Below are 10,051 nucleotides of genomic sequence, written 5' to 3'. Positions count from 1 at the left end.
CATGCTGGAAAAGGCATTGTTCGTCACCAAACTGCTCCTGGATGGTTGGGAGAAGTTTCTCTCGGAGGAGGTGTTGGTACCATTCTTTATTCATGGCTGTGTTCTTAGGCAAAATTGTGAGTGAGCCCACTCCCTTGGCTGAGAAGCAACCCCACACATGAATGGTCTCAGGATGCTTTACTGTTGGCATGACACAGGACTGATGGTAGCGCTCACCTTGTCTTCTCCGGACAAGCTTTTTTCCGGATGCCCCAAACAATCGGAAAGGGGATTCATCAGAGAAAATGACTTTACCCCAGTCCTCAGCAGTCCAATCCCTGTACCTTTTGCAGAATATCAGTCTGTCCCTGATGTTTTTCCTGGAGAGAAGTGGCTTCTTTGCTGCCCTTCTTGACACCAGGCCATCCTCCAAAAGTCTTCACCTCACTGTGCGTGCAGATGCACTCACACCTGCCTGCTGCCATTCTTGAGCAAGCTCTGTACTGGTGGTGCCCCGATCCCGCAGCTGAATCAACTTTAGGAGACGGTCCTGGTGCTTGCTGGACTTTCTTGGGCGCCCTGAAGCCTTCTTCACAATAATTGATCTGCTCTCCTTGAAGTTCTTGATGATCCGATTAAATGGTTGATTTAGGTGCAATCGTACTGGCAGCAATATCCTTGCCTGTGAAGCCCTTTTTGTGCAAAGCAATAATGACGGCACGTGTTTCCTTGCAGGTAACCATGGTTGACAGAGGAAGAACAATGATTCCAAGCATCACCCTCCTTTTGAAGCTTCCAGTCTGTTATTTGAACTCAATCAGCATGACTGAGTGATCTCCAGCCTTGTTCTCATCAACACTCACACCTGTGTTAACGAGAGAATCACTGACATGATGTCAGCTGGTCCTAATATGGCAGGGCTGAAATGCAGTGGAAATGTTTTTTGGGGATTCAGTTCATTTGCATGGAAAAGAGGGACTTTGCAATTAATCTGATCACTCTAAATAACATTCTGGAGTATATGCAAATTGCCATCATACAAACTGAGGCAGCAGACTTTGAAAATTTATATTTGTGTCATTCTCAAAACTTTTGGCCATGATGTCAAATGTATACATGCGTGACTAAGTCGCTTTGGATAAAAGCGGCAGCTAAATGGCATATATGTGTGTGTGATACAGTATTTGTCTGTGTGTGAGTGCGTGTCAGTGTATGAGTCGTGTGTTTTGGTTATGCACATGTCATCCCCCGGCCCCCATTGTAAGCCATTGTGCGAGTCAGTGTTGTGCCATCGTCTCTGAGCCAACTGCAGTTTAGGGTACAGAGCTGCTCCAGGAATCTCTATGTGCAGTACCACCTTATTTACATGTACAATGAAGCCATACGACCACAACAGAAATATGTATAATAAAAATAATTTGTTATTACACAAAGTCACATGTTTGTTTTTTGCAAACCAAAATGCCATGACGTGTATGTTTAAGTGTTGGTCTGCGTGCTCTGGTACATTCAGATGATGATGTGTACATTATGTGCGTGTGTGTGGACACTGGAACATTTGTTTATTGTTCTGGTGAACCCTGCCCATGAGTTGTTTAGCCACGGATCATCAAGTCTACTGTAGTTCTGCTATGTGTGACACAAAGATCGATAGAGAACTCATCTTTATATCTATGCCGTTATAGCGTCTGTGACAGCATGGGCAGCGCCATTGAGGCTTCAACCCATAGGAATCCCCACCTAGTTGACTGCTTTGACTACTTTAAAATGGAGGAAGCATGGTGGAAGCTGCCCATGCTGAAACAGCCTTTTACCATGAGATGCCTCTGTCATTCATGGTGTGACACAACTCAGCAGCCAGAAACGTATGGAGCATCACCTTGTGGTCATTCCCATTTACTGCAATCCGATGCAACAACCAAAGCAGGGCACTGATTGCCATGCTAGTATATTTTTTTTAATTTTTTTTATTTCACCTTATTTAACCAGGTAGGCTAGTTGAGAACAAGTTCTCATTTACAACTGCGACCTGGCCAAGAATAAAGCAAAGCAGTTCGACACACAACACAGAGTTACACATGGAATAAACAAACATACAGTCAATAATACAGTAGAAAAAAGTCTATATACAGTGTGTGCAAATGAGGTAAGATAAGGGAGGTAAGGCAATAAATAGGCCATGGTGGCGAAGTAATTACAATATACCAATTAAACACTGGAGTGATTGATGTGCAGAAGATGAATGTGCAAGTAGAGATATTGTAGTGCAAAGGAGCAAGATAAATAAATAAATAGAGTATGTGGATGAAGTAGTTGGATGGGCTTTTTACAGATGGGCTATGTACAGGTGCAGTGATCTGTGAGCTGCTCTGACAGCTGGTGCTTAAAGTTAGTGAGGGAGATATGAGTCTCCAGCTTCAGTGATTTTGCAGTTCGTTCCAGTCATTGGCAGCAGAGAACTGGAAGGAAAGGCGGCCAAAGGAGGAATTGGCTTTGGGGGTGACTAGTGAGATATACCTGCTGGAGCGCGTGCTACGGGTGGGTGCTGCTATGGTGACCAGTGAGCTGAGATAAGGCGGGGCTTTACCCAGCAGAGACTTGTAGATGACCTGGAGCCAGTGGGTTTGGCGATGAGTATGAAGCGAGGGCCAGCCAACGAGAGCGTACAGGTCGCAGTGGTGGATAGTATATGGGGCTTTGGTGACAAAACGGATGGCACTGTGATAGACTGCATCCAATTTGTTGAGTAGAGTGTTGGAGGGTTATTTTGTAAATGACATCCCCGAAGTCAAGGATCGGTAGGATGGTCAGTTTTATGAAGGTATGTTTGGCAGCATGAGTGAAGGATGCTTTGTTGCGAAATAGGAAGCCGATTCTAGATTTAATTTTGGATTGGAGATGCTTAATGTGAGTCTGGAAGAAGAGTTTACAGTCTAACCAGACACCTAGGTATTTGTAGTTCCCCACATATTCTAAGTCAGAACCGTCCAGAGTAGTGATGCTGGACGGGGGGGCAGGTGTGTGCAGCGATCGGTTGAAGAGCATGCATTTAGTTTTACTTGCATTTAAGAGCAGTTGGAGGCAACGGAAGGAGAGTTGTATGGCATTGAAGCTCGTCTGGAGGTTAACACAGTGTCCAAAGAAGGGTCAGAAGTATACAGAATGGTGTCGTCTGCGTAGAGGTAGATCAGAGAATCACCAGCAGCAAGAGCAACATCATTGATGTACACAGAGAAGAGAGTTGAACCCTGTGGCACCCCCATAGAGACTGCCAGAGGTCCATACAACAGGCCCTCCGATTTGACACAGTGAACTCTATCAGAGAGGTAGTTGGTGAACCAGGCGAGGCAGTAATTTGAGAAACCAAGGCTGTTTAGTCTGCCAATAAGAATGTGGTGATTAACAGAGTCGAAGCCTTGGCCAGGTCGATGAATACGCCTGCACAGTAAAGTCTCTTATCGATGGCGGTTATGATATCGTTTAGGACCTTGAGCATGGCTGAGGTGCACCCATGACCAGCTCTGGAACCAGATTACATAGCGGAGAAGGTACGGTGGGATTCGAAATGGTCGGTAATCTGTTTGTTAACTTGGCTTTCGAAGACCTTAGAAAGGCAGGGTAGGATAGATTTAGGTCTGTAGCAGTTTGGGTCGAGTGTCTCCCCCTTTGAAGAGGGGGGTGATCGGGGCAGCTTTCCAATCTTTGGGAATCTCAGACGATACAAAAGAGCGGTTGAACAGGCTAGTAATAGGGGCTGCAACAATTTCGGCAGATAATTTTAGAAAGAGAGGGTCCAGATTGTCTAGCCCGGCTGATTTGTAGGGGTCCAGATTTTGCAACTCTTTCAGAACATCAGCTATCTGGATTTGGGTGAAGGAGAAATGGGGGAGGCTTGGGCGAGTTGCTGTGGGGTTTGGAGGTCTGTTGATCAGGGTAGGGGTAGCCAGGTGGAAAGCATGGCCAGCCGTAGAGAAATGTTTATTGAAATTCTCAATTATAGTGGATTTATCGGTATTGACAGTGTTTCCTAGCCTCAGTGCAGTGGGCAGCTGGAAGGAGGTGCTCTTATTCTCCATGGACTTTATAGTGTCCCAGAACTTTTTTGAGTTTGTGCAACAGGATGCAAATTTCTGTTTGAAAAGCTAGCCTTTGCTTTCCTAACAGCCTGTGTATATTAGTTCCTAACTTCCCTATCACGGGGGCTATTCGATGCTAATGCAGTACGCCACAGGATGTTTTTGTGCTGGTCAAGGGCAGTCATGTCTGGAGTGAACCAAGGGCTATATCTGTTCCTGGTTCCATTTTTTTTTAATAGAGCATGCTTATTTAAGATGGTGAGGATGGCACTTTTAAAGAATAACCAGGCATCTTCTACTGATGGGATGAGGTTAATATCATTCCAGGATAGCCCGGCCAGGTCATTTAGGCCTGCTCACTGAAGTGTTTTAGGGAGCGTTTGACAGTGATGAATTGTGGTCGTTTGACTTCAGACCCATTACGGATGCAGGCAATGAGGCAGTGATCGCTGAGATCTTGGTTGAAAACAGCAGAGGTGTATTTGGAGGGCAAGTTGGTTAGGGTGATATCTATGAGGGTGCACGTGTTAACGGATTTGGGGTTGTACCTGGTAGGTTCATTGATAATTTGTGTGAGATTGAGGGCATCAAGCTTAGATTGTAGGATGGCCGGGGTGTTAAGCATGTCCCAGTTTAGGTCACCTAGCAGCATGAGCTCTGAAGATTAATGGGGGGCAATCAATTCAAATATGGTGTCCAGGGCACAGCTGGGGGCAGAGGGTGATCTATAGCAAGCGGCAACGGTTAGAGACTTGTTTCTGGAAAGGTGGATTTTTAGTAGAAGCTCGAATTGTTTTGGTACAGACCTGGATAGTAAGACAGAACTCTGCCGGCTATCTCTGCAGTAGATTGCAACTCCGCCCCCTTTGGCAGTTCTATCTTGGCGGAAAATGTTATAGTTAGGGATGGAAATTTCAGGGTTTTTGGTGGTCTTCCTAAGCGAGGATTCAGGCACGGCTCAGACATCCGGGTTGGCAGAGTGTGCTAAAGCAGTGAATAAAACAAACTTAGGGAGGAGGCTTCTAATGTTAACATGCATGAAACCAATAATGGAGTGAACTAAACATGACACACATTTTGTATCAAGTTTTTGTGTTTATTTTTCATTTAAATATGGTTTAAACAGCTTTGTGCTCCCATTAAGGATCAAATCATAAAAGGAGACTCAATGAAAAGCTTACACAGCCATTTTGCAGTGAACAGAATCAGTCCAGTCTGGGATACCTTTCCTTTGGATTGTGTTTTTTCTGAACACAAAAGCAGATGGTTTGTGTAAAAATGAATATCATAGCAAATACCACAGTGACGGGATGAAAAATGATAATGTCTTAAAAATTGATAATGCTATGAAACATAATCATGATACAAACAGGAGAGTAATGAAAATAAACTAAATACATCTGTGAACTCATTCAAACACACATACACTCACTGGCAAACACCCTCACACACATACAGGCACACGTACACACACACACGTACACACACACACACACACGTACACACGTACACACACACACACACACACACACACACACACACACACACACACACACACACACACACACACACACACACACACACACACACACACACACACACACACACACACACACACACACACACACACACACACACACACACATAAAATTAAGTGATTTGAAAAATAAAACCCTGGTCAAATCAAATGGTATCATACATCCACGTTTTGTGTCTGAAGTGCAGAAAACAAAATGAAACTGAAAAAATGTAGAGATAAAATCTGATAAAATAATGAAAAAGCATGCCCATCTTCATTGGTTTCAGTCCTGGGTAATTCCAGTCCTCGGGGAGCCTGATTGGTGTCACACTTTTCCCCCATCCCTAGCAAACACACCTGATTTAAATTGATTGCATTTTTACCTGAAGATCATGATTAGTTGATTATTGGAGTCAGGTGTGTTAGCTGGGGCTGGGGCAAAAGTGTGACACCAATCAGGCCCTCGAGGACTCGAGTTGCCCAGGCCTGACTCAACCCTATACAACTAAAAACCTGGAGTGTTGCCCCTCTATCCTCACCCCAAACCCTTTACCCCATCTACACCCCAACCCCCAACCCTCTCTCCTATACCCTTACCTCTTACCCCGACCATACTTACATACCCACCGATACCTCACCCTCATCCCCCCACCTGCATATCCCTCCCCTAGTTTCCCTGCTAGACACAGGGTTCACATGCTTCTGTGCTGACAGGTCTGGTCCTTCAGTCTGTGTGGGTGTGTGAGGGGAAGACTTGGTGTGGTTGAGGAGGAGGAGGAGGAGAGGGGAGGTAGTGGGACTGTTGGAGCAGGCACTGGTCACCTCTATCAAACACCATGTCCAGTTCAGGATACAGAGTGAGGTTGGAGGGAGAGGAGTCTCGTTGCATATTGAGGTTGAAGGTTGTGAACATGTCTGGGTGTGTGTACAGTTTGTGCATCAATATATGTCTGAATCTGCATGTGCCTGTGTGTTAGTTAGTGAGTCAATGAGAGGGACTGTATATGTGCTCATGGGATGGGGCCAGCGTGGGAGTTGGCGGACACAGGGCCTGTTCTCTCGTCCCTTGTCCCCAGACAGGGGCAGGTTTATAGGGCTTGTGTCTTGAGCTCGATGGGCTCCCCGCGGTTGTCCTGCTGGGTCTCCGTCTCGGGGGGTCGGCTGCCCTTCAGTGTGGCCAGGCGCTCAGACAGACCACGCATACGGGGGAACAGCATGAAATCGTACAGAAGAGCTCCCATAGCACCTCCTATCATGGGACCCACCCAGTACACCTGAAACAACACACACACACACACAAAGTTTATCATGAAGATATGGCACAAGCAACTTGTAATGTTGTATATTAGCTGCACTATTAATAACTATAAGATCATAGAATCTGCCATTGTGATTTGATTATTTGATATTTGTACAAAATATTTCAAATTCTACGTTATGGTGTATGACTGTGTGTTTCTTACCCAGTGGTTTACAAAGTTCCTGAAGAGCACAGCGGGGGCGAAAGACCTTGCAGGGTTCATTCCAGCACCGGTGTAGTACATCTACAGCAGAGAAGGACAATAGGGCGTTCAGAATACAGTCTGGCAAATAATGCATTTCTGTTGTGCACAATGCAAGTCTGTTTTTGTGTGTGTTCCACTATGAGGATATAAGTGTTTTGGGCATTGCGTGTGTTTTCTCCTACCAGTGTGTGTAAGTGTTCGTGTGTGTGTGTTGCTCACCCCCATGAGGTGTCCGATGGTGACAGCGAAGCCGATGGACAGGGCAGCAGAGCCCATGCGTCCGTTCCTCCTCTCATCTGTCACGGCAAAGATACATATCACTAGCTGCATGGTCAGGAACACCTCCACTGTGGTACCCATGCCCAGGCTGATACCAGGCTGCAGCTGTAGACGGCCAGAGGAGAAAAATATGCATCAGACTTGAGGTCCTTTGTGAACAACTCACTTTGTAAAATAAGTGTGTCCTCTTTCTGGTTAAGTGTATATTATGTATACAATTAGTTGTGGCTTTAAAGGCATGTAAGAGGACATGACAGCAATCAAAGATGGAACACATAAATCAAACTATAAAACGTTCAGGGGCTTCACCGCTATGGCCTCAGCTCTACACAATGCTGATGGCTTGTATTGTGGTCATTGTACCACAGCAACTGTAGTTACCAGTAGATTCCATGATGATTCCCTAATCCCTGTTCATCTCTACCCATTCTAAATATCCATTAGCATTAAGAAGCCTACCAAAAAATGTTTTGCTACTTTGAGTTGATATATATGGCCCCCTAATGCACCATAAAGGAAATAGGCCCGGTGCTATTTGAGATGTGCACTTGGTGGGTGGTGCCTTACCGTGTTGAGAGCCATGTTGCCCCTCATGTTGTTGGGGGTGACCCCATAGAGCACAGCGGCCCCGGCCACGGCCCCCAGGATCTGGGCAGCCCAGTAGAAAAAAGCGCGGAACAGGGACATCTGGGAACCCACCAGGTAGGCGAAGGTGACGGCCGGGTTAATGTGGCCGCCACTGATGTGACCAATGGACTGGATCATGGTGGCAGCCGCCAGGCCGAAGCACAGCGCCACATGCAGAATGTGGTTGGGCCCGGTTGTCCAGCGCAGCGCGGCACCCATGCCGAAAAACACAAAGAACATGGTCCCGAAGAACTCTGCGAAGACTGCCCGCCAAAACGTCATGGACCGGAACTCCCACATGCTGGCTGTTCACGCCTTGTAACAGAAAATGTTTTTCTCAACAACAACAAAAAGTTGTCAAGGTGAATCTAGAAAAGGCAAGCGTGTACGTTTTAAAAGTCTTGTTACTCGTTTTGCACTTAATTATTTTTTTTTTAATCCCTTTGGAGGTCAGTTTGCTGGGCTGACCCAAACGCAGTCTTACTTAGCCAATCAGTTGGAAGACAAACAGTTAAAACAGTTGACAGAGGAATCCACCATACAGATCTAGCTCTAAGCTACGGACGATCTCAAGTTGGCGCGAAGGCAGTCAAACATCAACTCAGCTTTGCTCGCTTGCCCTCACTGGCCGCCTGTCGTAGCGACATAGGTGTGTGTGTGTGTGTGTGTCTCAGAATAGTTGTCAAGAGGAGATGTGCATTGATGCTAGAGGAGTGGTTCTAGAGTAGAGACAGGAAAAGACGGACTGTCCTGTGGACGTTTTAGCCTCTCTGACGGAGGGGAGAAGGCCCACCGGGGGCTTTATAACCCCCCCCCCCCCCAAGGGCCCAGTGACGCCATAATCCCGGGGGCGGACACACAGAATGGCCCAAATCAAACAAACTTAACCCCTTTGTTGCCCCCCACAACAGAAGAGAGGGGAAGAGAAGGAGCGTAAGGGAGGAAGAGAAAAGGGTGAGAGTGACACGAGAGGGAGGAGGCAATCAAGAAAGAGCAAGTGACTGGGTGAGTATAAGAACTAGGGGTGGAGATCAACCCCACAGAAGTGATGAGAGGAGTTTGTCTAGTCTCATAGTGTCATATGCACTGTATGTTATCTGTTGACACATCATAACCATGATAACAATGGGAACAAGTGCTGATGGCGGAGAACACACACACACACACACACACACACACACACACACACACACACACACACACACACACACACACACACACACACACACACACACACACACACACACACACACACACCACACACACACACACACACACACACACACACACACACACACACACACACACACACACACACAGTGATCCAAGGGGGGCCCCAGACAGATGAGCCTTAAGCCAACAGTGTGCGGAATTGACTCATAAATAGAAATGCCTGACCTTGTGAAACCATTGTCTTAGCATCGAGCATGTGTGCCACATGTGAGCAGCAGAACCGCTTGGTTTTTAGAAACATGTTTGTAGTTATCATTCACAACTGATAAGATGTGTTTTTTTCAGATTATTCCCACTGGGCAGAGGTACTGCACTCACACTATTCACTGACCTCAAATCTCAACAGTGTTATTGACAGAGGTATTAAGCATACGTAAGTGGTTATAAACACTACTTAAGGGCTATGAGCAAAACATTGATGCTGGGAGCATGACATGGGGACCTTAGATGTCTGCATAACATACAAGCGTAAGGCACTTCTTTAAAGCAATTAACTTGACATTGACACCCAAAGCACAGTACAGAGGCATGCATATTTACATATAAACGTTGACTACTGCTCCAAAGTGGTTGAAAACAAATACATTTCAAAACTTAACTAAATAAATGTTTAAGTTGTGAACTAACTACAAATATCAGCATTGTAAAGGGCAGCCCTGCCGAAACAGTCAGGTATCACTTAGACACATCTCTCTCTCTGTCTAGCTCTCTCTCTCTCCCTCCCTCTCTCTCTCTCTCCCTCCCTCTCTCTCTCTGTCTAGCTCTCTCTCTTGCTCTCATTCTCTCTCTCTCAATTTCAATTTCAATTCAATTTAAGGTCTTTATTGGCATGG

At 45.9% G+C, this 10,051-nt stretch overlaps 1 protein-coding gene across 1 annotated transcript; it reads right to left on the bottom strand.

Annotated features, from left to right (window-relative positions):
- Positions 1-6,147: 6,147 nt before the first annotated feature.
- LOC115168366 (lens fiber major intrinsic protein-like) lies at positions 6,148-8,883 on the bottom strand. The gene is made up of 4 exons (XM_029723550.1): positions 7,926-8,883; positions 7,299-7,463; positions 7,038-7,118; positions 6,148-6,848 (listed from the first exon to the last, which is right to left on the bottom strand). Exons 1-4 carry the CDS (start codon positions 8,283-8,285, stop codon positions 6,663-6,665), a joined length of 792 nt encoding a protein of 263 aa, XP_029579410.1. The 5' UTR covers positions 8,286-8,883; the 3' UTR covers positions 6,148-6,662.
- Between the last annotated feature and the right edge of the window lie 1,168 nt (positions 8,884-10,051).

This window comes from Salmo trutta, chromosome 30, assembly GCF_901001165.1.
Source record: "Salmo trutta chromosome 30, fSalTru1.1, whole genome shotgun sequence".
Classification (NCBI taxonomy): domain Eukaryota; kingdom Metazoa; phylum Chordata; class Actinopteri; order Salmoniformes; family Salmonidae; genus Salmo; species Salmo trutta.
Note: the sequence above shows the minus strand (reverse complement) of the source record. Positions and strands in the feature narration are given on the sequence as shown.